The sequence below is a fragment of the Barbatula barbatula genome (genome assembly GCF_947034865.1).
Source record: "Barbatula barbatula genome assembly, chromosome: 16".
Lineage (NCBI taxonomy): Eukaryota > Metazoa > Chordata > Actinopteri > Cypriniformes > Nemacheilidae > Barbatula > Barbatula barbatula.
This window is the reverse complement of record NC_136779.1, coordinates 20,172,951-20,200,364: the sequence shown is the minus strand read 5'-3', so window position 1 is coordinate 20,200,364 and position 27,414 is coordinate 20,172,951. Positions and strand designations below refer to the sequence as shown.

Sequence of the window (27,414 nt, the reverse complement as noted above, 5' to 3'; positions counted from 1 at the left end):
TCATCCGACATCCGTCCACCGCGGACTCTGATTGGACAATGTTTCTACGCCCGCGTCGCAACCCGAGGGTCGTGACGCGAAAACGCGAAGGAGGGGGAAGGCGAATGGAGGCCGTTGGTATTTCAGAATCGAAACAATCGAGGCAGAAATACGCAAGAAAAACCTAAATAAAAGCCTTTTGTTCCGTATATTCCTGAAAGTCGCGATAAATATCTGAAAAACGCTGACCGCGGTGAGGACAGGCGGTTTGTGAGGCAGTGATCGTCAGTACTGAGCGTTTGTTTATCTAGTGTTTAGAGCTCAGAGGCCCGGATTCACTATCTTCACCAACCAGGCGAGTATTACACCTTATTCTCTCATTCCATTGGCTTTAAATAAGCAGTGTAGATTAAATGTATACATTTTATTTCAATTTCACATTCAATATAAGTGTGTATCAGGGCATGTAATCGCGTGGCGAATGGCAAATGTGTCATTACATGGTCTGATTAGCATGTTAGCCTGTTGACGCTAATAATCATGCTAGCCTATTAGCATTGTTGTGGTGTTTTGAATCAACGCAGATAGGCTTGAGCTTGTTTCGGCCACACGTGTAGTTTAAGAGCGGTTAGGGAGTTGGTTTAGTGGCGTCGTTTGCTTTAGGAGGAATTGAAAGTAGCAAAAAACGTAACTTTTGTCAGGAAGACAGAAGAGACCTGAAACAATCGAACCCAATGGCTAATATTAGCATGTCAGTCTGCCGCAAACAACCTCTTATATCTGTGGTGTTCAACGGTAGTGTTTGTTAATGGAGACATTTTACGTTTGGTCCGAAAGCTTTAACATTTGTGGAATCTTGCTGTTAAAGCAAGTTAACGACCCCAGAGTCAACTCCGTATTGTGGGTATCAGTCAGTCATAATATGATACTTAACGATCGCCATGACGTGTGCTGTACTGTGAATATAGTGTTTTACCGTGAATAACGGTACATTTTGATGGTCTTAGTTGGTGTTTTGTTGAGCTAATTCTTAAACTTCACTGCTGTTTTATTGCCGAAATTAAAGCTTGTAACTTATCGGTCATTTAAGCGTGTTGCTTCAGGCTTGTATTTCTCGGCGTTGTGTTCAGAATGACTTAATAATAAGAATAATTTCATTATTTGCGCTTTTTAAACTATATTAAAGTCAGAATAACACACACACTAAGAATTGTAATGGTCCTCCTTGACAGCACAGATTTGGGCAGTAAATATGTTTTATAATGGTTAACCAGAAGATCATTTTGGTTCAATTACATTATACTGTTGAAACTCGCTTTTGGTTACAAAACATGCGGTTATGAGGGCTTTTCATAAAACCTTTTTCGAATTCTCTTCGCAGGGAATATGAGACAGATGCCACAATGACGTCTAGATTTGGAAAAACTTATAGCCGAAGAGGGGGAGACGGGACCTCCAAGTTTGACGAGGTGTTGTCCAACAAAAGGGCCACGATCAGCACCAAATGGGGTGAAACAACTTACAAAGCCAAGGTGGGAGCAAAGAGGCCCGGTTTGAAGATTGAGGTGACCGATCGGAACAAGAGGTCCAAGCAGGTCGTGGAAGGTGACGCATCAGAGGATCCGTTTGGTTTTGACAGCGATGATGAGTCTAGACCGGTCACATCTCGTAGCGTAGCCCAGCCCAAGCCTAAGGTGACATCCACCGGAGCCTCTCAGGCCAGCCTGACGCTGGAGCCCAACAGCAGGGTGAATCAACCGGCCAGTGTGGAGGCCGTGGCCCCCAGCAGGGCCCCTTTCACACTCGGTAGTGAAAGAAGTGCTCACAAAGTGCCGGCGGATCCTGGGAAATTCTTTAACACCTCTGCCACAGGTACGTTATGTTCCTGAAGGACTTTCCCCATTTATTATACATTTCAACTCTATGTTGTGTTTGCATTTCATGTACAGTTAGATCTATTTCTGTGTTTTGTGAAGTTCACCGTGTTACCTTGTTTATTATTAGCTGTGCTTGTCTGAGGTATGGCAAGTGTTTGGTCAAGTATCAATGCCAAATGAACTGCTGTTTTGGGCTTTCAAATTTATTTGTATTGTTGAAAACTTGACCTGTTGAACTTTATGTGGAGGGTGCGTGCACTTTATCTTGCACACCTGGAATAGATGTGGGTTTCTTGTGGTTGTTTGCTTGTCTCTTTGTAATGTTTGAACAAGCACCTTTTTGATTTACAGAGGCAGACTGCATCTAAATATCGGTAAAATTCACGGGCAGTTTATTTCCGGCATTACAAAGATTCCGAAAAAAGCAGCTTGTTTCACAGAACTTCTATCAAAGATTTGGAAAGCCTAATTTTTAGTGCTTGTCAGCTGTTTATGGGGGTTTTCTTGGGTGGAGAGGCTTTTTACTTGGTATGGTGTTTTAAGCAGGTTGTAAAAGAGATGTTTCTGATAGAAGTTTATTTTTGTATTTTTGTGTCCACCTTCCTGTAATAGATATTTTGAAATATTTATTAACACAATGGCTTAATGTTGATATATGAAATATGGGTTTCATATCTCTTTCAAACATTTATCCATTTGAATAGTTTTGCTGTCGTATTTAATATTCAAACGAAGTAACACATATGGAGTTTCATAGCTTACCTAATCGTAGCACAAAGTGCTAGAAGGATAATTGTAGGATGCTAATTTCAGCGTGGTAATGATTCTGGGATATCAATGGAGTAGTTGCTTGGCCCTTGGTCTCAGGAGGGCATTTTGATCTGATACAACTTTCTTTTTCATGTATGTTTGCGTTGAATAAAAACATCGTTGAGGGATCACCCATCAATTATTATTCTGCTGTAAATGCTCGCGACACCAGCATCACAAGCTTTATATCTGTGTAAGGCCCAGCTTAATACCAGCATAATGGATACACCAGTTTAACTCCTACAGCAGCCTGAAGCTCTCTGCAGACCAAGGAATTAAGATCTTTAATTGGCTCAAACCCTATTTTACATTTCCTCTCCATAATTGCTTTTTCAGGTCGGTACTCCTCCAGGGTCTTGCAAATCATTCGGCTGACTAAGTGATCAATGAGGTGAACTTAGAGGAAACTTTTAAAACACTGACACCCTGTCACTCACTTGCAATGTTGATACGAGGAGAACATTTAGACGCCCGTGATGCGTAGCAGATCAAACTTGTGGTCCTTTGATTTTGGTTGGATGGTCCTATTACCTGATGAGACATTAGACCAGACATTAGAGAAACAATTCACAGACAAGGGTTTAAAAACTTGTATTTTGTCAGGTCATCGCAAAGACGCTTGAGCTTTAGTGTTTTACAGTAGCTTCACTTAAACAGTGAAATGATCGGAAAATAAGATTAGTTAGAACAACTCTGTGGATGAAGCTCATTTGTTCATGTCCTCGTATAGTAAGATACAGACAAATCCACAAGTGTCACGCTTATAACATTTTAAAGTGTGCAACTCATTCACTTACAGACACACTGAACAAGCCGATGACATATTTAAATATTAGAATTCCGCTTTTGTGAATCCTTCCATGTTTTCCTACTTCGCACAGATCATAGGGCTCTAATCAATGGACTCAATTCAGCCGGAAAACAAGTTTTTATTGCAAAAAACTAAAATACAATAGCACAGACTGATTTTTTTCGTAGCATGTGCGACATATATGCCGCACTGTACAGCCATGGCTATAACTTTAGCTAACTAGCACTTTTTTTGTATTAACAAACAAATTGTATTTAACAACACGTTTCATCAATAAGACAATTTCTGTCGTACTGCTGTAATGAACATTCCTGTTGTTATGCATAATGGCATAATTCTGTGTTTGGTGGACCATAAAAGGTTACTTGGTAAGTAAGAGCATGGTGCTAACAATGTCACGGTCGTGAGTTCGATACCAGGCGATTGCACATACTTAGAAACAAATGTGTAGGATAATGCAATGTAAGTCGTTTTGGATTAAAGCATCTGCCAAATGCGTAAATGTAAATGTTTATTTGTACAATAGAGATGTAGTGGACATGTTTTTGTACCGAACTGTCACAGATAAAATTTAAAAAAAATGAAGACATCATTCCTATGCCCTACTCCCTTCGAGGGCAGAGCCAGTTTGCAAATCAACATACATTTTATATTAATTTTCTTTTTGAAATATGCTATATAATATATAAATCGTCCGGCCGATCAATTGGTCGACCTCTCCTCTACCCTTCAAGGGGAGTAGGGCATAGGAATGATGACTTCATTTGGATTTTACTTGTGACAGCTTGTGACGGTTCGGTACGAATACACGTACTGTTACATCCCTATTGTTCAATATCAGTTTTTGGATTAATTCTGCACACATTTTGTGTTGAACACCTCTGTTGTGTATGCAGAAGTCTCGCTTCCGGGGATTACATGCAAAAATACATCATCTCCCTATATGATCTTGACTCTTTCCTTATTTGTTGTAAGGAATTAGTGAGTCTGAAATGTCTGATACATCCTTTTTAGAGGATATGAAAGCCATTTATAAGTTTCTTACATACACATTGGGCTACAGTTGTTCAGAACATTTTTTTATTATTTGCAGAATTCGTCCTTGGAAAAAAAATGGGTTGCTTAATAGCAACTCGTCATTTGGATATTGTTTACTAAACAAATGATGTTTTTGGTGGTCGTGAGCCTATTTATTTCATTTTGGCCTTTGAGAACCGAATGAATAGGGAAATGTTCAGAAAGTAGTGATATAAATCATTGTGTAACAGATGATTTTCAGACTTTACAGCATCTCTGATGCTACGTTTTCATGCAGGCTTTCTTTTCCATAAACCACAATGAGGTTTTGTATGTCTTTTCAAAACGGGTTTTCAATGTTTTGTCCACTTAATTGTTGGTATTGATTTTACATTTACATTTATTCATTTAGCAGATGCTTTTATCCAAAGCGACTTACAAGTAGTTTTCTACAGTGGCACATTACTGCAGAGCAATCAGGGGTAAGGTGTCTTGCTGAAGGGCCCTTCAGTCATGACCTGCTGGCATTGAGATTAGAACCGGCAACCTTCTGATCACAAGCCCAACTCTCTAACCACCAGGCCACAGCTGACCCTGGCAGCTATTGATGCAGTTTGTAATGGGTTCAATAATGGAAGCGATGTGTTGTGTAATTACAGACAATGTTTTCACTGCCAAGATGTGATTTGCTGTTTTCAAGACCACTAGCAGTGTCTCTTGACTAGTCAAACACACCATAGAAGACAAGATCAACTTGCTAAGATAACATATCAACACATTTTCTCACCCTCATGCCAGCCCATTTGTATTTGTAAATATAATTTACAGCTAAACACAATCGGAGTTATATTAAATAATATCCTGACTGTCCCGGGACCACAATTAGTTTTCATGGCCTTCTAGGTAAATTTAGCTTTGAGTATTTAAAAACAAAATTGGTAAAAGGCTTAGAGATGGTTAACGCACGGCTGTAATGACAGTAGTAACTGAAAATTAAAACGGTCATATTAGTGTCTTAGTTGTAATATCTGTTGTTTTGCTGAATGTTTCAAGTTGTCACATCCGACTGACGCTTTACAACTGATTTCTATTTCTTTAGGAAAGACCCCGAGTTGGTCCATCGAGAGCACAGAGCGCCACAGCTATTCGTGGTACAAAAACCCTTGTGAAAGCGACACGAGACCTTTAGCCCAGACCACCACGTTAAAGTCTGAAAAAACAGAGGACAAGGATTCCTATGATGCCTGGAGCGCTGTGGTCGGTCTCGGGGCGCGCTCCACATCCCTCTGCACCGGACCTGAAGACCCTCCATCTACCATGTGGCCGTCAAGTAGTTACGCTAGAAGCACTCAGGGCAAAACATCCACTGAGACTCACTTAGAGAAGCTCGGCCAGGGAGATTTTTACGTTCCCGTCGAGCCATCGGAAAGCGAGGACCACTCTCAGTCTCTGCTCAGGGCGTCTAACTGCAGGACGTACTGCAGACCCAATAAAGGCAAGCAGCCTGGTGGAGCAGATGGCAGTGGAAGCGCCTCTGGTCACAGCTTCGGTGGAGTGTCTCAGAACAGCGGGCCTGATGGAATCGGAAAAACGGCAGCGAGCAGAGGTCGGACAAGAGACTACACCGTGCTGCACCCTTCCTGTGTTTCCATGTTTAATGTCACCTTTCAGGACTCAATGGACCGCGGGATGGAGGAATACACATCCAGTTCTCCAGCGGCTGACCCAGGGGATGCTGGAAGACTGAAGAAGACTGAAAGCAAACCTGTCAGGTAATGGTGTGGTGTATAAGCGTATCAGAAGTTGTAGATCCTGTATCATATTGTTGGTAAACGGTAAAGGTTTTAATTATAGTCATTTCCTGTTTTTGATCCTGTTTTCTCTTTTGCGTTACATATAATTACAAAAAACACCTTAGGTTCAATGAACAGTTTGTCATTTGTCAGATTATTTTAGACGCTACATAAAGGCAAGTAAAGTCCTTTAAAAGTTACTAAATTGAGTTGTTAAACTAATAATTAGATTGAGTTTAATGGAATTTTATCAATTCACTAAAGATGCACACCCCTAGTTGTAAGGGTTTGTTTTTTGTTTTGATCATTCAATATTTAATTGATATGTTTTTATGATGTTCAATTATTTACTTGTTGGGAGTTTCTAATAATGAATGAATCATTCATTTTCTTTTGTATTATTTTAGTTCTTTTATTGATACGTTATCTTTATTCATTAATTGATAGGGAGGTTTTGTTTTTAGTTTTGTTCATTCTTATATTGATGCTTTTCTTGCAAGGGACATTTGGGGATGAATATTTCATAAACAGCACTTCACATCACTGTTCAACTTTGAAGCAAATGTAGATCAAATGTTTTTTTCCATTTTATAATTCAGTGGTCCTCACTCCATGTAATTGTATGTGCGGTTCTGACTGTTTGTCCGTTGGGTTTCCAGTCAATCCAGACCCGCGCAGAGCAAAGTAAAGGGCAGTAAGCTGGAGCTCTTCGGGTTCGATGACACAGACCTGCTGGCTGAGGATGAAGACGAGTCTGCTTCAGAATGCTCCAAGTACCGGATCAAATACTTTGGTTTTGATGACATGAGTGAGAGCGACAGTGATGAGGAGGGTTCCTCTGAAAGGAGGAAGACTAAGAGAAAAGCTGAGGTGGGCGTAGCAAGGCCCATGCTTCCGATGGAGACAAATGAAGACAGTCTTCAGCCCAAAGAGACACAGAATGCTCCGAGCAGCCACGCAGCAGGTCAGAGTCACGGCTCTAAACACGGTCAGTATATACACATACCCACACACACACACTTGTGCATTTGTCTCGCTTGCTCTAATTGCATGCAGTTTTTGCCTAACAAAAGATAAACAAGTATCTTTTCAGCTATTAGTTCCAATATTCGTAGCATAAACCGGTTGCACTTGTCAGCGAGGCAAGGAACATATTTTCAGAAGCCTTGTATGTATGTTTTCAGTTTTGCGCTGTTCAGATCCTCTGGAGTTCCCTGAAGTTCACTTCCCCACCATGTCTGAAACAGTCAGGAAGGCTCAGGTGAAACCTCAGGAGAAAGCCAAGGACAGCAGCAGAAAGATCTTCAGCGGGCCAAAAAAGGTAAGTCTGACACCAACGCTTCACATTCTTCACGTCTTCCCTATGGATCGACCGATGGTCCGTTATTGCGTTTCGGGAAGATTGCGTAAACCGAGCAACATCTCATTCAGTGCTAAGAGATTATATTGGCCATTTCTCCAGTAAATGGTTCCATCGTTTAAAGAAATTATGTAGACATTATATACACGGTGTCCACCCGCCTACCGATTACATCACTTGTCCACCACCGGCACCGACCCCCACCGTCATTAAAAAAATTTATAGTAATAAATCACATCGTTTAGTCAAAGACCAAACTACAGTTGCACAGCTGCTGCACTCGGCGTAAGCGGAACAAGTGCAGCGGCAAATATCATCCGCAGGAGTTCGATTTTAATTCTTCAGCAAAGGAGAGTGAAGTGCCCAGTGACAAGACGATGGCGGAGGCTTTTCAGGCAAAGAACATGTAAGCACTGCTGTCAAGAGCCGGTTAAAGGAGGGGTGTCCGATTTCAGAATGACACTTCTTTAGACAAAGTCGGGCCAAGTACCAAAACAACCTTGTAGCCAATAAGCAAGGTGCACAGGACGGACATAAGTCGAGCCGAGCGCTGACGAAAGCAAGAGATGGGGGTGTGTTTGTTTTGGTGATTTGAACATCAACTACGGCTAAGAGAAATGGGACACCCCGCCTTTAAGCTTAAATTTTCTTTTTGTTCTAATTCGTTCCAATATTCCTTTCTTATTAGTTTCTTATTTATTTATTTAACATAAACATTTTTCTTTTCCTATTCCCTTCTAATTTGTTTCTTATTTATTTATTTGTTGCACAATGTGTGCCGTAATTACTCATTTTGTTAATATAGGCAACTTCTCTAATAAAAATGTTTTTTATTTTCGTGTCTCATGACTTTTTTGTTTGATATGTGTCGTTTTGTAAAGTCTGTGTTTAATATAAGCAAATGTCATTGTACTTTTTTTTTATAGTTTTATGTGTTTTTTATCAAGAAAGATATTAAACCCACCCTTAATTCAAGCGATTGCCATTCCTGAATTTTTTATCTGAAAGTAGAATGCGTCATGCACAGGGCCGTATCCCCACAGCAAACCCCCGGTGTCACGGGTACAACTGGTGTTTTAACATGTCGATTAACCGGTGGGAAAAATCCATCATTGCAACATCCATAGTAGACATTTGATTTGTTGTCCTTTGGTGTATTTAGACTAGCGGAAGTATAGTGGAGGCTGAATGTGAAAGGGGCATAACACTGCTGTCATCTGCTTGGCTTTTATCTGTAATGACAGTAATGTTATTATGTTGCTCACCCCCGCTGTCAGCTCCGCCATTATGACAGCTTCAACAGCATCTGCTCTATATGTACAGTCCACTCTGGAGTTATGATGGACTCACAACTTGAAACATAAAAATAATGTCCCATTATCATACCTGCAAACATTTCCTTTTTGGTAAAAATTGCTGTTTTGAATAAAAATAGGTCATTTATGTGAATCGTGTGAATCCAACATTTTTTTTTTCGTGGTGGGCTCTTGGGCATCTACTCTCGAGCGTCTGAAACGTCTTTGGTCCAGCACCTGGATTTGTTTGGCCAACCAGAATCAAGATAATAGCTTTTTCAAAAACGTTTTTAGACACAAAATGTGAACCACCCCTAGACTCCAGGTCTAACTAAAGTCTTTTCCACATTTAACCACCCAGCTGTTCAGTATATTTAAATGATCACTCATTATTCTACCTGTGGTACATGTATCATCTTCCTAGATAACAGCCTATGGCGAGGAATTAGTGTTTTGTATATTGGAGTCTTTTTGAAAATATATTTACGGTTTCATTGACTAAACGAGATGGTCAACAACATTGCAAACCCTCAGACACGCTGTATGTCTTACTCTGACAGCCTGCTTTTCTGTCCCGACTGAGGTCTGTTGCCACCCAATTTTTTGAACCTATCATTTGGGTTTGTTGGTGCGAGGAAGCGTTTCACAGCGATGCAGGGGCTCAGTAGGAGACTGGCCCGATCCTTGATGAATTACTCCAGCTACAATTGTAATCTGGAAAGCCTTTGTTCCCGTTTCTTAAGCTTTTAACGCTCTAAGTAAAGACGTGTTTATGATTTTTGAAGCTAATTTAATTTGAGCACATGGCTGTTAGTGCACAGGTGCTGGAGTGTGTCGTGTTCAGTTTTTTAGTTCTTTAGCATCATCGTTCGTTCACAGCTGTTCCAAATGAGTGTGACGGGTTGTAAACAAAAGCTAAAGTCAAAACTGCCTCATTATTCCAGCGTGGGCTGAAACATACTCGGTTATTTTCCTGATACTCCAGTGATCTGACTCTTCAACCAAATACCGTCTGTTAAACGCATCAAATTCTCATTTGTTCAAAGACAATGTTGTCATTAGACGTTCTGTTTGTGGTTTGACTGCTTGTGTTTATGGATTATTTTTGGCTTCGTCAAAAAAAAAGACTGATGTACTGATGCAAAAACTATGTTCAGGGTAGGGCTGAGCGAATATTTTCTTTTAACAGACATTGCTATTTATTTTTCTAAGTCAAGCCTCGGCTCAATATTGTCAATAGTGTGAAGCACATTATGGGTATAGTAACCCTGCTGAAATAAAACCATTTTAGAAATTCTCTTTAAAGTGTGTTTTGGGGATTATTCAAACAGGGATTACTTTTGTTCTATTGGTTGCCAACAGCCAGATTACATCACACCAATAGAACACCAATGTACACTATTATAGTTTCCATTAAGACACATACAACTTTGATTTATAACCCTTAAATTTCATTTAACCCTGTGTGTGCGCGCGGCGCGTCAAATCCAAACGGCTTGTCCAGGAGACGTGCCGCACGGGGCAGAGATGCACGAGTATGACACAGAATGTGTGTGTGCGTGTTAAGTTTAAGCGGCTCTTACCTATGGTAATTGTTGTAAAAAATATCTTAATTACTTTTTATTTGTCATTCAGAATCGTAAGAGAATCGTGATCTCTATTTGAAACAAAAGAATCGTGATTCTCAATTTATCCAGAATCGTGCAGCCCTATGGTCCATTAAATAGAACAATTACTTTACTTTAATGTTACGTTAAAAAAACACACTTAAAATACTAATAAGTTATTAGTGTATATGAAGCAGTAAGTATTTTTAAGCTCAGATCTCGCATTCATTTCCTTTGTCAGTCATGGAGCCCTCTGAAAGTTTTAAGTGTAATAAACGCACAATACTGTTCCGTTTTCTAAAGTTTGCATTTTCAGTTCCCTAAAACGCTGTTTCCGTGTAAACGAACAGCTAAATACATGATTTATTTTCACGTTTTCAGTTGAAAACGGTCTCGTGTACATGGCCTCTAAAGGACACAGTAATGGTAGTTGTTGACAATTTAATAACCAGGGTCCAGATTTTGTAAAGGGTGCAATTTCCCTTTGGTTCTGTGAGTGATGCAGCTTGCGTCAAGCACTCAATGGAAGTACAATTAAATGTAATTAAATGTATGTAATGGATAATGGTAAAATAATGAACACAAGGCCTCAAGCTGCTTAAAGCATGGTTACACTGGACTAGATGGATCTAACCTCTTGGCAGCATCATTCCCAGACTTTAGAAGGGGATTCCAACTCAAGAAAAACTCTTTTGGAGGCAGTTTTGATTTCCCTCTGGAAGATGCCTCTAACCCAGCATGAGGAGCTCTGTATGGGGGGGGAGCTCGACTATGACTCCCGCTATCTTGAAAAACACTTCTTAATTACAGAAGATTAAAACCAGTCTCCAGCAGAGGAGCATCCAAAGCTAGACTCTTTCTCTTTTCATTATTATTAATAAGCCAACCTTGGCATTGCCCAATGCACTGTTTTTGCGTCTCCTACGGTTGCCAAGTTCACTTTTATCACCCCCTTCTCTCTTGGCTGTTTGCGCACAGTCAGTCCCTGCTGTTTGACTCAATCTGGCATCCTCAGCGAGTCGTTCACATACAGAGTGTTCCTGCAGTCTGCTTTGAACAGCTCCCGCTGAGACAAATGACCTACGCTTCAATTCACACTACGCCAACACAAACAAGCCGAGAGATGTAGCACTTCTTAATGACTTTTAATTACAGACTTTGTAACAGTTGGAGAGGGAATAAAGTCATCTTTGTCTGTAAATACCCAACAATGCTACACTTTGTACAGTTATCTTTACGTATAGAGTGGTTTTGGATGTATTCTCAGTTTTCACACTGGTTTGATGGCTAAGTTTCGAACTCGAGTTCAGTTCCATCCCCATGGTCTCTATTCACATTTTATTTGGCCCTAAATCGTTTTGGGTTTGCTTTGTTCACACCGCAAGTGCTATGGAAAGCCTTTTACCACCAAGTTGTTGGTTTCGTTAGTTTTGTGTGTTTTATAAGGCTGTTAGTATCGCTCTTATGACTGCAGGTGTCTCCTGGGTCCTAAAGTACACCCAGCAGTGGTACAGACAGAAGATTTTCAGATTTGTTGCGTTTAAATAAACGCCGGGTTTACTTGTCAACCTGGACAAGACTACCATTTACCTTTTGGGCCCATTGTGCCATGATTAATGTTAAAGTCTTAACTCTTGTCTTTTCAAACATGTATAACTTTTTTCTCTTCTGCAGAACACAAAAGACATTTGTGAAAATGTTGCTGACCAAACAGCTATGGCAGCTTACATTGGTTTTGTGTTCATACAATAGAAGTCAATGAGTGCCACCACTGTTTAGTTATCAACATCCTTCAAAATATCTTCTTTTGTGTTCTGCGGAAAAAAGAAAGTCATACAGGTTTGAAGGGTGAGTAAATGATGACAGAATATTCATTTATGGGTGAACTATCGCTTTAAGGTTATGTATTTGATGTTCATGAAAACAAAAAGTGCTTTTAACAATTAAAATCAATATACAACTTTCTTTTATCAATACTTATTACAGGTATCTGTACTTTTTGGACTTTTCCAGCACATTTGAACAAAACCGTGATAAAACTGATCATTTTGTTCACTATAATCATGATCTGAAATTCATCTCTAGTGCTGTCACAATATCAGATATTCAATAAATGGCTTTTGTGGCCCAAATTTACAAAAGCAATGGGCGATTTATAGAAAAGTAACCGAAACCGTCTAATCGACGTCATTTTCCCATTGACTTCATACCTATATCCCACCTATATCAGTCAGACACTGTGCTTGAAAACAGCGTTTGTAAACCATATAAACCTGTGTCAACCTGTAGCATGAAGACAATGTTTCAGTAAAGACAATGTGTTTTTGTTTTCTGCAGTCACCTACTAAAGCTGTGTATAATGCAAGACACTGGAACCAGCCAGAGGCGGAAGAACTGCCCTCACCTCCATCCCGATCTCAGGCTCCTCCAGTGAGTACGAACATCTCCACCCTGATGAACTCATGATATTTACCCTACTCATGGCACTACCACTCCTACACAATCACACACCACTTCACACAGCCCATATACTGCACTGCATGTTTATAGTCACCCATATGTGAAAACTCCTAAGTCTTGGACTCGACTCTCACATGAACAAAAGTGAAACACATTTTTCGCCGTCATTGTCCCTCAGTTAATATCTGTCAGTGGAACAGAGAGCCAATGGGCTGTGATGGCATAGCCCCAGAAGTCAATGTGAGACCGAGCCATTTTACTTGTGTAATGGGACATTTAACCAAAAGAAACAAGATGAGATTTGATTTAAGTGAGCATTACATAAGAGCAAATATAGACCGGAATGTGAGATTTTAGCAGATTGCGGAGAGGAAGAACATTTTGTCCTCCGAATAAGGCCAAATAGATTTGATTTTATATTATTTCCGTTACCATATTACATAAACGTTATTTGACATTAAATTGACTGTTAACTTTTGCCAAAGCGTTGCCTAAATGGCTATAAGCAGGATAACACCATGAAAGTCTTACCATAAAGAAGTTGTACACAATCCCTGGCCCATGTTTATGAAATATTGAATGTAGCCGTCAGCTGCCATTTATAGTTATATGATCTTACCAACGTTCGCAAACTTGCCGTTTTGAATCCCGATATGCATTCTTGTGAACCGTATAGATCCGAAGAGTTTTCACTCAGAGTGGGGGAGTCCTTGGTGATTTATGCGTGTATGTGCGCACAAGTAACGTTATGCGTGGACATACGCAGTGCATGTGTATATCTGAATGTGTGTGTGTGTGCATGCGCGTGTGCTGCATGCATATGTTGATGCATGTGTATGTGTGTTTGTATACATTCATTTGATTGAAAAGTGCCAAACAACGCCTGGAGAACTGGTGTCATAAAAAGGCTCTTCAATGAAAAGTAAGGACATGAGTGACACTAAAAATACTTTGAGAGTGTTAGAATACAAATCAGTAAAAATGTATTTCCGTTTTAAATTTTTTCTATTTACAAACTCACAACACACAATGGCGAAAACCCTTATTTTATTGATAGACAGTTGTTTAAAAAAACGATTCTTTGATGATAGGATGATAGGACATTGTGTTAGAATGTGACAGTCAAAAGAACAAAATGTGTGAAAACAACATATTTTCCATTCAGGCTCTACGGGGTTAACTTCCTTTTTGCGCCTCTGAAAAGCATTGCTTAAAGGGACGAACTCAAAGTGTCATCTCGGATAAAGAGAAAATGGCGTTGATATTTATTATTCATAAAGATCATTTTAGATATTAAATTAGGACTTGGAGCATTGGGATGGTGGGGGCAATGTACTTAATTTTTATGAAAAACTCAAATTTGACCAAATATTTTTCACTCATTTGTCTTGAAGCTCATAATTTGCGCATTCCGACTTCTTATGCTAGCAGCACTGGTCTCATTTACATATAAGCATCACCTAGTTCATACGTCATGTGTGGGAAGGATGCCTCCAGACCCATGTGACCGTATCCATTAACCCCGCACCTATAATCGAAGCCACAGGTATTAGAGTTTTCAAAACAGTTCATTATTCATTTTCAAAGCGTGTGGCGCTTAGTCATCTTTGGACTGCGTTTGCTGGTCTTTTTTCTAGTTTCTTCAGGAAGAATCTATAATGTTGTTTAGCGCTATCTTTAGTTGTCGTTACATAAGCAGCAGTGGGTTTGTTGTTGGCAGCTTCAGGGTGTATGTAAATCACAGTGCCGAGTCCAAACATGCCGTTCTGCTTTAATTGTGAGATGTTGATTTTTGCACAGGCCGCTTCGTCAGGAGCCAGCAAAGAGTCAAACTCGCACAAGGATGATGGGGTGTTCAAAGCCCCAGCCCCTCCTCCCAAAGTCATCAAATCCGTCACCATCCCAACAGAGCCTTACCAGGACATGGTCACAGCGCTCAAGTGTAGGAAGGAACACAAGGAGGTGAGTGCCGACTTTCAACGCTCCCTGCATCTGTCATTGGTCGAACAAACCGATTGTACCCAAACTCGCACCATTGGTTAATTCAGCAGTGGCCACAAGTACAAACAGAGGAGCGTATTGAAAGCACCATAGCTTTTTCGGTATACAAATGAGAAAATATTCAATGTCAATCCTCACTTTTTTAGCTAAACGTTTGGGTGGATAGACAAGTACCAATTCAGTTCTTTTGGGCACAGGCTTTCTGCTGAGATGAGATATTTGGTTTGCCTACACATTTGAATATTTGCCGACTTTAAAGCGGAAAGCTGAGCAGGAGCCAATTAAATTTGAAAGTCAATGGCGTGGAACCAATGATAAAGGTGTAAAGCTTAATCTTAATATGAAGACGAAGTAGTGCAGCTGTTTTTGAATGAATGTTGAATTTGAATGACTTAAAATGGCAGCACGCTGAAAAGCCTGGCACAGATGCGGTTTTTAATATAGTAATACACAAAGACTCGTATATTTCCACAAGGCGGTGATGCCAGATTAATCTTTGAACGGCGAAACGGCATTCAAACCCACACACATTTCAGCCCTCATCTCTCTCTGCCAATTTAGCCGAGATCAGCTTCCTGCACTCATTCTTGTCAGGGTTGGATGATGTAGCTTAAAACAATCTCATCTCAATAATGAACTGCTTTAAAAGATCTGTTTTTATTCCAACGTTTTGACTCAACAGCCATTGTAGCCTGTAAGGTTGAAAGTGTTTAATAGAAAATGAAAAACTCAGTCAAGGTCTGGTTGATATAACAATATCACACAAGCAAGAGGGTTTAAGTATTGCTGTTGCTAGTTAAATAGAGGCGTTCAAATGTCACGATACCCTGTTTCTGAGAAGTAACAAGGAGACGGGACGTGTGTCTGACATACAGCGCTACAGAGTGTGTCATCTGTAAGCTCCGCCCACAAAGAGATCTCAGTTCTGCCATATTTGTCATCGATCTTGGACGACCAGCTAGCGTAATGAAATCGACAGTGGATAGGTTACGTTAGATTTTTTTTAAGATTGATTTTGGGGCGTTTTTGCCTTTATTTGAACAGCTGTTATGTAGAGGGGGGAGGAAGTGAAGTGGGCGAGACAGCTGGGGTGGGATCGGGAAAGGATCTCGAGCCGGGACTCGAACTCAGGTCGCCCGGAGCACAATGTGTCGGAGCACTTAACCGCAAGGCTATCGGCTCCGACGGTTACGTCAGATTTTGAAAAGAACTCGTAGGAAACAAGGCACTTTGTGACTTAACAGACATTTAGTTGGTCTTTTAACTTGGTCGTGGTTTTAAACCTTCTCTGTGTTGTAACCACACGATAAATCCTTCAAGTTCTCTCAGAAATCATCAGTGTCTTCTCTCTCCGCAGTTGTACACCGTGGTCCAACATGTAAAGCATTTCAATGACGTGGTTGAGTTCGGAGAGAATCAGGAGTTCACCGATGACTTCGAGTATCTTGCCACGGGTCTGAAGAGTGGCCAACCCCTTAACACACGCTGCCTTAGGTACAGAAAACATTCTCTTCCTTCATTACTATTTACTCTTTGAGCTTAATTCGATTTGCACTATATTGATACGTCTTTCTTGCAGTGTTATTAGTTTGGCCACACGATGCGCCATGCCCAGTTTTAGGATGCACCTGAGGGCTCGTGGGAAAGTGGCTCAGGTCTTTAAAACCCTCAGTGATGCGCCTCAGCTCCCGGTAAGAGGTTTCCTTTAAAACGCATGAGCCACAAATGTCATTATTAAAATTTCACCACGTGGTTCTTGCATTCTTTGATTCGTCTTTTCTGTTTTCACCCTTCCTCAGAATCTAGCTCTGTGTACGGCCTCGCTTATGTATATTCTCAGCAGAGATCGCTTGAACATGGACCTGGATCGGGCCAGTTTGGATCTGATGATCCGGTTGTTAGAATTAGAACAGGACAAATCCACAGCCGATCAACTTACGGCGAAAGAAATGAACAAAGTCAAAGAGAAGATTCGGAAGCTATGTGAGACTGTCCACAATAAGCATCTTGACTTGGAGAACATCACCGTAAGCGTTGCTTTCTCATTCTGCAGTGTGTCTTCCTCCTGAGCCGTTTGTTTGTAGCTGCAGTTCATCTTCATCTGTTGACCGTTATTAGATTTTCCCAAATATTCTTTCGTAGGTTTAATGAAAAGTTCTGTGGCCGAGTTGGTTGAGTAGTTTAGATTTTGCCATCATTTCACTGCTCCATCACAAAATAAATGTGGTTTTGCCAATATATTTTCATGTATTTAAGAGAAAGTGTTGATATTTTTGCTTAATCGAAATGAATTGATCACCCAAATGCTAAAATGCTTAAGATTACTCGCCTTAAAATTGTTTCAGACTTCTGTCTTAGACTTTCTTCTGTGGAACGAAAGGAGATGGTTGGCAGAACATTTATATGACTTATTGAACAATTACTTTTATTGTCTCATTCAACAAAATGTTCATTTATTATTCCCATGGTAGAGAGACAAACCGTTTGCGTTTTCCTTTTTGAGTGAAGCCATTCTTTCTCTACAAAACAATGCTGGAAATTGATGGCATGGGATGTGAAACATTTACTGATTTGTTTATGGGCATTCTAAGTCATTCTCACAATTTCGGCCAAAAAGATCCATGTTAGCCAAGATAGCGTTATTTTGATGACTCTTAAAGCTGCGGTATTTACATTAACAATGTAAAAGGCATTAAAGCACATTGATAAACATGACAAATGGTATTTTGTGCTACGATTTTCTTACAAAAACAAATCGTAGCCCTTCACCGACCAGAACCGACAAATATCCAGCAAATAGATTGTAGCAGGATTTTGAAGGTTGTTATGGTGTTGAAATCATCGGTGAATGTTACACAAGCAGAGCTTTATAGTTCTTTGCAGCTCATGTCATGTGATCTATTTTGCAGTCGGGACATTTAGCCATGGAGACGCTGTTGTCGCTGACCTCAAAGAGAGCAGGGGATTGGTTTAAAGAAGAACTCAGGCTTCTTGGAGGACTGGATCACATCGTTGATAAAGGTACACAGCTGTCGCGGAGAACATGGTAACACTGAAATCTGTCTAGAATTCGTTTACTTTTGTGATAAGGCACATTATTTGCTCTTTAGCAGCTGGGTGGGTAAGAAATCGTTCTTTTTGGGTTTCAGAATGTTTGTTTTTGTGACAGGTGTGTTTGTTTGTTTTCTATAGTGAAAGAGTGTGTGGAGAACCTGAGCCGAGAAGATGATAAAGAGAATCTTGTGGCGTCGCTGTGGGGGGCTGAGAGATGTCTGCGTGTACTAGAAAGTGTAGGTTTACCTCCGATGCTTTCTCAGGACCATTATTGTAATATTTAAATATTTTTTTTACTTTCACATTTGAGCTCTGGAATTCTGTTTTTAATACATAAAATAATAACCTTAACTAGTGTGTTTGATTGTGGGGGAAACACGGGTCATGTAGTTAAACTCTGTGCCCTCCACTATTATTGGCACCCTTGGTAAATAGGAGCAAAGAAGGCTGTTTAAAAAGAAATCTGCATTGTTTCTCCTTTTTATCTTTTATACAAACAAATCTACAAAATTTCAACATTTCATTAAAGTAAAACCATTTGAAGTGGGGTTGATATTCAACCATTTGAATATCACATGAATTACCCTTGTATGCAAAACTTTCTGCAACCTCTGTTGAGTCTTTTCTTTTGTCTGACGAGGTTTGAGAGTATATGGCAAGTCATTCGAGTCCATTCCTTCATACAGAATCTCTTAAGATCCTTCTATAGTGTTCAGACCTGCGATGGCTATGGCAAGATCTTGATTTTGCGTTCAGTGACGCATCTTTTGATGTTTATTTTGATCCAGTTTGCTGATGGAAGTTGTTGGTATTTGATATAAAACATGATGCCATGTATCTGAACAAGATGTCCAGGACCTCTGATGTAAAAGTAGGTTCACAACAATAAAGATCTGGTGACATATTTATCTGTGGACCTGGGGCATTATTTATTAATATACTTGGGAGATATTTTACTCCTAAGAATGTCTAAGGGTGGCAATAATTGTCACCAGGGTGTATTAGAAAGATGTTTTTTTTTCATAATGTGATATTCCCCCCATTTCAAATTGTTTGGAATATTGTAGATTTTTTAAATGGAATATCAAATAGAGAAACAATGCAGATTTATTTTCACAGCCACCTTTGCTCATATTTTCCAAGGGTGGCAATAATAGTGGAGGGCACTGTATGTTCAAACTAATTCCAGTAGGGGGACACAATGTTTTTAGTGTTATATTTCAAGTGATAGTTCACCCAAAAAAGAAAACGCTGTCCGTTTACTCACCCTCTTGTCATTTGAAACCTTTCAATGACTTTCTTCTGCAGAACACAAAAGAAAATATTTTAAAGAAACTTTAATACTATTGTATGTGCACAAAACCAATGCAAGTGAATGGGAGCCAGTTAACAACATTCTTCAAAATATCTTCTTTTGTGTTCTGCGGAAGAAAGATAGTCATACAGGTTTGAAATGACAAGAGGGTGATTTTTGCACGAACTGTCACTTTAAGTAGCAGTATTGTTTTACAGGATTAAAACTTAAATTTTCATGAACTATTTTGTGAATTATATCTTTAACTCTTCCGTACAGGTAACCGTTCACAATCCAGAAAACCAGGCCTACTTGATTGCCTACAAGGACTCTCAACTCATAGGGTCGTCAGCTAAGTAAGTGCACTTACAGTCTCGCTGTCGACTCGCCGTTTGACAGTAATGTAGCAGTATACCTTCGCCAGTTTTCTGACTCGCTCGAAAATATTTTTGGCAGTAAGCCCGATACACTTCGGTCTGGCAGGGTGCTGGTCAACCGCGTGCTCTCCGCAAGCTTTCCTCATTACAGCGGACGGAGTCCAGACTCATTAAACGCCCCAAAATCAGCAGGAACACTTTATCAAGCGGACCAGCGGCCAAGACCGTGAGCACAGAGCTGCTGTGCCAGAACACCCCTCTGATACAGCTCAAGCCATGCTGAGATTTGAGCTGAAGGATACAACAATCGTTTTTTTGTTTACATTTCTATGCAGATTCTAAGCACTTAAGCCAAACCATAGAATGAGACCACAGTGAAGGTCATGCACTTATAATTGTGTATTACGGTAAAAACAGCTCATTCTGGTGTTTTTTTGTCTGAGGCAGTCTGGCCTCTCTTCCGCTGCTAATGTAATTTTAAGCCGGTGACCCCTCTCTCTAGACAGGGTCGTGCACCGTGAGCTAAACGCGGGTGCTCGGAACGTTGGCGAGGACCTTGAGGAGTCAACAAAGCCGTCTCACAGATACACGCACAGAGCTGGAAGAGGTCCTTCAGCTGGCTTTAATTCAGTTAGAGAGTGTGACAGTCCTGCATTAATCATAATGACTTCACGAATGTATGGACACATGAACCTCTAGAACCCGCTCACAAACGTCCCCTCATTATGCTTAAGCACATTAGTGGGGTTTTGGATTAATCTGGTACTGTAGTGAATGTGCCGTGGACACTGTGTTTCTCTTTCACACTTGTTCTCTGTATGATCTCAACAACAAGGAAGAACTGTTTTTTTATCTACAGAAGGCTAATGCAGTGTCTGACTGGGGCTGTGTGAATGTGATCCATTAGGATGTGTGCACCTGCCAATTGAGACAATAATTGTTTTTTTTATTGGGCAGTTCATAGTTATCGTATTGAATCTCGAAAGCTCTCCGTGATGCCTTTTACTATAATAAATCACAAATTGGGTGTTTAGGAGGTAAAATTTAATTGTAGTTTTGAACACTGATTTGTTTATTTACCTGCTCAATAATTTCTGTTTATTTTATCAAGAAAATAAAAGCTTTAATTACTCAACATTAATAGCTTTTATACTAACTTTCTGGGGCTGCATTCACAAAACATTCTTAAGAGGAAAATTCTGCTTTCCTGCCATATTTTATCTTAAATTTAAGAAAGAAATTTGAATATTTTGTATTCCGGAAAAAACCTCTTAAGTCCATGTCCAGACTTCTTTTTTAAAACCTCTAGCGTCTGTTTTACATTAATAATCCTATGGAGTAAACTGTGTTTTCAAAAAACGTCCTGAGCGCTCCGAGCGTCTTTTGAGGTTTTATGAAAAACCTCTTTTATGAAAGAGATGAGAATTTTTTTTTCCACAACTTCTGTTGCATTTCTAGCGAGAAATTTGTATTGTTGTTTTTAAATGTGTTATTGCAAAGACGTTTCTGTAATTCAAATAGTCTTCCGTTACACTGCCTATTTGTTTCTCTGGGCTGCCTCTGAAGTTATGGCGTTCGGCTGCTATTTGTAACCAAGCGCTGCCAAAAAAGCGCCTTCGTCCACTTTTTCTAGTCTAAAAAGGAGTCAAGTGTGAACACGGCCTAACACGGTTCTTAAATTTTTCTTAATGTTGATTTACAAAGCATATGTCATTTTGTTCTTTTCTTCTTAAGAAAATCTTTGAAAACTTCTAAAGAAGGAACATTCTTACAAAAATCAAATATTTTGTCTTAAGAACAGTTTCGTGAATCCGGCCCCTGGTTTCCAATAAGGCAAAGCTCAGGTATTTCCATTTGAACTGACAGATCTTTCTGTTACACGTGTGTTTTAGGGCTTTGAGTCACTGTGAAGATATGATCCAGAGGTACAGTCGAGAGGTGAACAGAGGTCTGTGCTCATCCGGAACGCCGTTGCCCTACTGCAGTAACAGCAATGTGGGGAAAGCCGTGGAGGACTGCATGCGAGCCATCATCGGAGTCCTCCTTAATCTCACGCATGACAACGGTCAGTACAAGAAGCAATGCGACTAACTATTCGCTTTGTTTGTTCATGTAAAACGTGCTGGAATCTGTAAAGGTGAACGAGCGTGAGGTCTTAATGCAGACGTGCAGGTTCATAAGAATCTTGAATGCGATTTGTTTTGCGGTTTGATGTGCTACTCACCTGTAGGGCTGCCAAACCCTTCAGCATAATGTTAAAGCTCTGAGCTGTAAGCTTGATGTGAGCTCCCCCACTGCAAGGGCTTGGAGCACAACAGACGGAGAAAATCTCTGCTTAACTCCTGTACGCAGTGACTGAGTGCCTTTCTCCATCTGTCTGTAGAGTGGGGCAGCACGAAGACGGGCGAGCAGGAGGATTTCATCACCACGGCGCTAAACTGTGTGCTCAGGGTCCCGCAGTATCTCCCGCAGGAGCAGAGGTTCGACATCAGAGTCCTGGTGAGTACACACGTCTGCTTATATACACCCAGAGTTCCCAGAGGGTTTATTTTAAGTAGCTGTTTATTACTATTGATGCACTGAGAATGAATGAAGAAAAAACCGATTTGGTAAACATATCCTCATTGTTTAAATTAGTGTAAGTGTTTTATCTCTTGCTTTAACCAGCGAGGCTAAATAAGTCAATTCAGAATTCAACAGAATAAACCCTCCAAGGGATTTCTTGCTTGTTATTAGTGTTGTGGTCACTGTTGGTCCATGTGAGGTGTGTTATATTTGTGTGTGTGTGTAGGGTCTGGGCTTGCTCATTAATCTGGTGGAGTACAGCGCGAGGAACAGACACTGTCTGGTGGAGCTGCAGATGGAAACTGAAGTCTGGGACTCTATGTGTGTTTCTGACAAAGATGAACTGCAGAACGAAGGGTCACTCAGTGCCATTGCTGCTCTAGTGAAGGTACACAAACACACACACACACTATAGTCGTAATGATTTTTATACTGTATATTCTATTGGCTAACCCTGCGTCTAAACCTAAAAATCGTGCATCAAAAAATCTTTTGCCGTTTTTAAGCGGTTTAGTTTCGAGGACACAGGAATCATGTTTATGTTGTTATACACATGTTATACACATGTCAGTACACAGATTTGTCTCCTCATAAACCATGTATACAAGCATACGCACACAATGGATCTAACAAACATTTTCTTTTGAACTTTGAATTATAATAACACTGTTGATATACTTTATTGAAGTCTTTTTTGACCCCTTTTGTGCCGAGGTCACAATCACGTCACGTCATTAGCTGGAGGCAAAACAAATTGACAGAACAAATTGAGATTTTAACACATGGTATTTGTCACGTAGCGTTGACTTTTAAACGCATAGGGTATGCTAGCTAACTTTGTTAGTTATAAAACTAACAGTTGACTATCGGCCAGATACTAAACCTAAAGGAAACTGGTTCACTGGTTCGTCACAAGTGCATTAGTATAAAGGGAGAGGGAACAGTGAGAAGGCTCATGTGTCAGGTTTGTGTTCAAGTAAAGGCGTTTGCTAACGTTTGCCACTGTTCGTACACGCAGGCATCTATAGAGTATACGCTCTCAGTTTATCTTTACTATACACGCTCGGTTTCTCTGTCTGGTGGGTGTAGATGTCAGGCCACATAACTGGAGGTAATCCTGTCAGTTCATCCCTGGATCCATTAAGTGAGAGTGGACAGGTTGGCCAGGTTCCTTGCCTTAAAGTTCACTTTTTCAAAAACAATCACAGTGAGTGACCTGACATGTTCAAATTGAATTAGATTTTTTCCGAGTCATTACTAAAACGCAAGCAAACAAAGCGTGCTACCTAGCATTAGTAATGCCAAGCTCCGCCCACAAAAACATGTCATAATGTTTAGTGCCAGTAAAGGTGTCTGTAGAAGGTAACAGAAACTAGTAACAGTGTGATCTATGCTGCTACAACATTATATGCCGTGGCCAGTCTTTAATTCATGTACACAAATAAAATGTCGCTACAGAAATTTAAGTTAATAAAAGCTAATAAAGGAGATGTAAAGCCACGTAGGAGTAGAATATGCTAGCTCGATATTTAAGGGATTTGTATATGGATCTAAAAAGAGTATTCATCAGTCCTGACTATGTTTTTGTGCAAAAAGCTTTTTCTCCAGCGAGAACATGCAGCCATTTTGGCGGAGGCGGAGACTGATGACTTCATCAATGATGCACCCAAACCCCAGCTGGACCAGAGCGGAGAGTGGAAGGAAACCAACGAGGGGATCCAATGGGTGGCTTCAGAAAACATCATCACAGAGGATGAGAGAAAGAAGGAAGAGGATTTGAAAAAGAAGGAAGAGGACGACGAAGAACTGGATCTCAACAAAGGTACAGACACACATATTTCAGATATTTGACCTTCACTCACAATTCCATTCATGAAGCATTTTATGCAGACAATGACTTCCCTGATGATTTCAAATTCAATCAGTTTGTCAAAAAAGTCACTGTGCTGTAACTTCCCTTTCGATAACTTTTAGTTTAAGATGGACAAAAATGTGTTATTATGTACATGTAGCATGATGACAATGATTTATGGCTTGAGCTATTCGGCCCGATTTCAAAGGAACTTTGACTTCAACCCATTAACATCTGTAAAGTAATTTATTTCAGACAAAACAAGATGAAGCTGAAGCCAAATGGTGCAACAAAAAATAATAATTAATACACGACTCTGAACAAAATACGTTGATGTTTAAAAATAATATTAATGATGTGTACTCAAATATTTCAAGTGCAAGAAATCAAAACCTTTATTAAAATAAGAAGATTACACCGAATGCAAAAATGCATAAAACTCTCTGTTGTGACTGCAGCTCTTCAACATGCTGGCAAACACATGGAGGACAGTATTGTGGCATCATACACCGCACTGCTTTTGGGCTGTCTATGCCAGGGGAGCCCAGTAAGTATCCCACACACCATAATACTGCATTCATGAGAGTTTCATTTTTTTAGGAGGAAGTTCTTGTTTGGTCCCATAACAGTGCTCGCTTACCCAGAGGTTGTGGAAAAACCTTCCTAGGATTGACCAATAAGAGCAGAGCTCTTGTAAAGTTTCAGAAGAAAGCCCAGCGTGTTTGACAGTGTTAATGGGTTTATTTCTTTTTGGCATGTTAATAGGTGTGCCATAGAATAACCCCATAATGGACTTTCAAAGAGATGTTGCTTTCTGACTGATATACACGGTCATTATCTGTCTTAATAATGAACGTGGCTTGAACACAAACAGTGTATTCTCGCCCTCCGTTCCTTTAGAATGTAAACCATGTCTACGGTTTCTCAAAAAAAAAACAAGCAAGAAAACAGAAAAAAACTACTTTTAATGTGAACTCATGTGGAGAAGCAATGACTTCTAGGAGGATTTCTTGTGTGTGGATTAGATTCACATAGGAAACATCTGGCACACTTCGTATCAGGTGGCTTTAACTACTATTATAATTCCTAATGCTGTTTCCCTTTCAGATGATTGTGACTACTGTGAGGGAAAACCTGCCGAAAGGGGATTTCTCAGTCATGACGGAGATGCTCAAGAAGTTCCTGAACTTCATGAACCTCACAGTAAGTGCACAGTTAGTGATATGACTGACACGTAATAAAGAGTGTGTCAAATAATGAAACCGAAAAGGTTGATTTTTCTAGAGATATGCTGACATAGCAGCCAATAATTGGTATCGTTCGATAAAAGCAACGATTGGCCGATTGTTTAAAAATCAGGACCCTAATATACTCTGTCAATCGAAAAAAGAGAAGAAAATGGATTTGTGCTTTGTATTTAGAAAAAGTTAGATGACCTGTTAGATGTTCAATATTAATAGTCATATGTATTAATAACAAGTTAAGAAATAATATCAGTATCTGCGCGCATACCAGTACAGCCATTACAAGTCATCAATTGTCAATGAAAACAAATGAGTTCTATTTATTGACTGAAAATGCTGTGTTTGTCTCTTATAGTGTGATGTGGGCACCACGGGGCAGAAGTCTATCTCCAGGGTCATCGATTGCCTGGAACGCTGCTAGTGTGTTTGTGGAGCTCACACGCACAGACCTCAGCACACACCCGTCCTGCCCGACACACCTGGAGAACAAACCCATCATCACCCGTTCAGAAAGACTGCGGGTCAACGTGTAAAGCACACCACACAGTGAACTCTACTAAAGGAGTCATTTTGATTTCAAGTTTGTCCAGTTCATCATCACAGCGTTGAGCGATAGACCGTTATTCTGTCCCTCTCTTGTGAAGTCCATGTTGTTGCCTTGTAATTTCACTTTCTGAGTTTTATAAAACTGGTGCAAGTTGGATGTCGGCCCATTTATTTCTCTACGTCCGAGTCTGTAAATTTCGAATGATCAGCACTGACTCGAACTATTGCAGGGCGAATCCAAAACACCGTGCAAGATTCTCTTCTCTTTGAAATGCCGGAAAGACATGACCTCCGGGTTCAAACCCACCCACTTTTTTTTAACCGATAGCGCCGTGTCAGAGGTCTGTGAATGAATCGAGTCTCTTTTCATAAGAGACTAAACGTTTTTACAGCCGTGAAGCGTAAAACCGTACGGTGCGGATTTCATATTGCTAACTGTAAATGTGAAGGTATAGTTAAGTACCCTCCCAAACCTTGTGTGGCTCAAAAAGGACGTTTTAAAAATGCATACGGTCGGACATTGAAATCATGCGTTATGCCGAAGGCCCAAAAGTATCGAATGTGACGCAAGTTTAAATTCTAGACTACAGGACCATGTTTTTTCTTTTTCAAAATCTTGTCCTGGGGTTAAAGTTGTGGCCAGATAGTAGCTCATTGCTTAAGCCTGCTAAGGAGCTGTTAGGGTGAACGTTGCCGTCTTACGAGAGTTTCACAGAACGGCGGTTACCATCTAGTCACAACAAAACCGTTGCACTGAACAGGCAACAAACTTTCGCTCCACATAAAAGTCTTTTAAATTGAATTTTAAAACCGTTTTCATCCTTTCTTCAGTGTTTCGCTAAGCATGCTACCTTTTATTTACATCCACCGTTAAACGCGCTCAACGATAAGCTTGATGGAGACTCTTATGGTGTCAAACGTTAAGACAGTTTCCGTTGTCAAAAAGCAAGTTTGAAATTAACGTTTGCGCATGCAGCAAAACTAAAGCAGTTCAGGCTGTGTGCGTGAACATTGAGATCTTTGTAAAACATGTTCCTTTGTGTTTCTTGGGGTTGTGTTTGTTCTCATTGTTAAATTGCTTTGGTTTTCACTTGCAACGTTACGCAACGCACTGTCAGGTGCGGTGGGTGTTTTCAAGGCCAAGTCTTTGTTGGGTCATGCCGTTCCGGGCCCGGTCAGGCAGCGTGTGTATGCGCGAGAGCTCAGGACAGATTGAATTCACACAGCTGGACATGAATGAAGCCACATGAACTGTATATACTCCTGTAAATATTGGCTGTTGGAGAACTAGATAGACTACTTTTTTCTGAACCCTTTTTATTTTATACCGCATTTTTCTCAGTTGTGTTTTTGGAGGGAAGAGTCATGGAAAAGCCAACTGCAGGAACATGAAATTTGTACCAATTTCAAAAATAATGTCTTTGGTTACTTGTATATAATTTTAACGCAAATAAAAATTGCTACTTTCAGTA

The 27,414-nt window shown here is 40.2% G+C and overlaps 1 protein-coding gene across 2 annotated transcripts; it reads left to right on the top strand.

Moving 5' to 3' along the window:
• The first annotated feature begins 60 nt into the window (after positions 1-60).
• waplb (WAPL cohesin release factor b) lies at positions 61-27,414 on the top strand. 2 transcript variants are annotated; one of them, XM_079476515.1, is made up of 20 exons: positions 61-334; positions 1,361-1,851; positions 5,594-6,266; positions 6,947-7,275; positions 7,472-7,608; positions 12,887-12,979; positions 14,810-14,971; positions 16,368-16,504; positions 16,590-16,701; positions 16,810-17,037; positions 17,920-18,031; positions 18,203-18,300; positions 19,638-19,714; positions 21,628-21,800; positions 22,119-22,234; positions 22,527-22,688; positions 23,897-24,122; positions 24,611-24,699; positions 25,260-25,355; positions 25,752-27,414. In XM_079476515.1, exons 2-20 carry the CDS (start codon positions 1,383-1,385, stop codon positions 25,815-25,817), a joined length of 3,555 nt encoding a protein of 1,184 aa, XP_079332641.1. In that variant the 5' UTR covers positions 61-334; positions 1,361-1,382; the 3' UTR covers positions 25,818-27,414. The 2 variants fall into 2 exon arrangements, with proteins under 2 accessions (XP_079332641.1, XP_079332642.1); XM_079476516.1 differs by having other exon boundaries at positions 90-334; positions 6,947-7,251.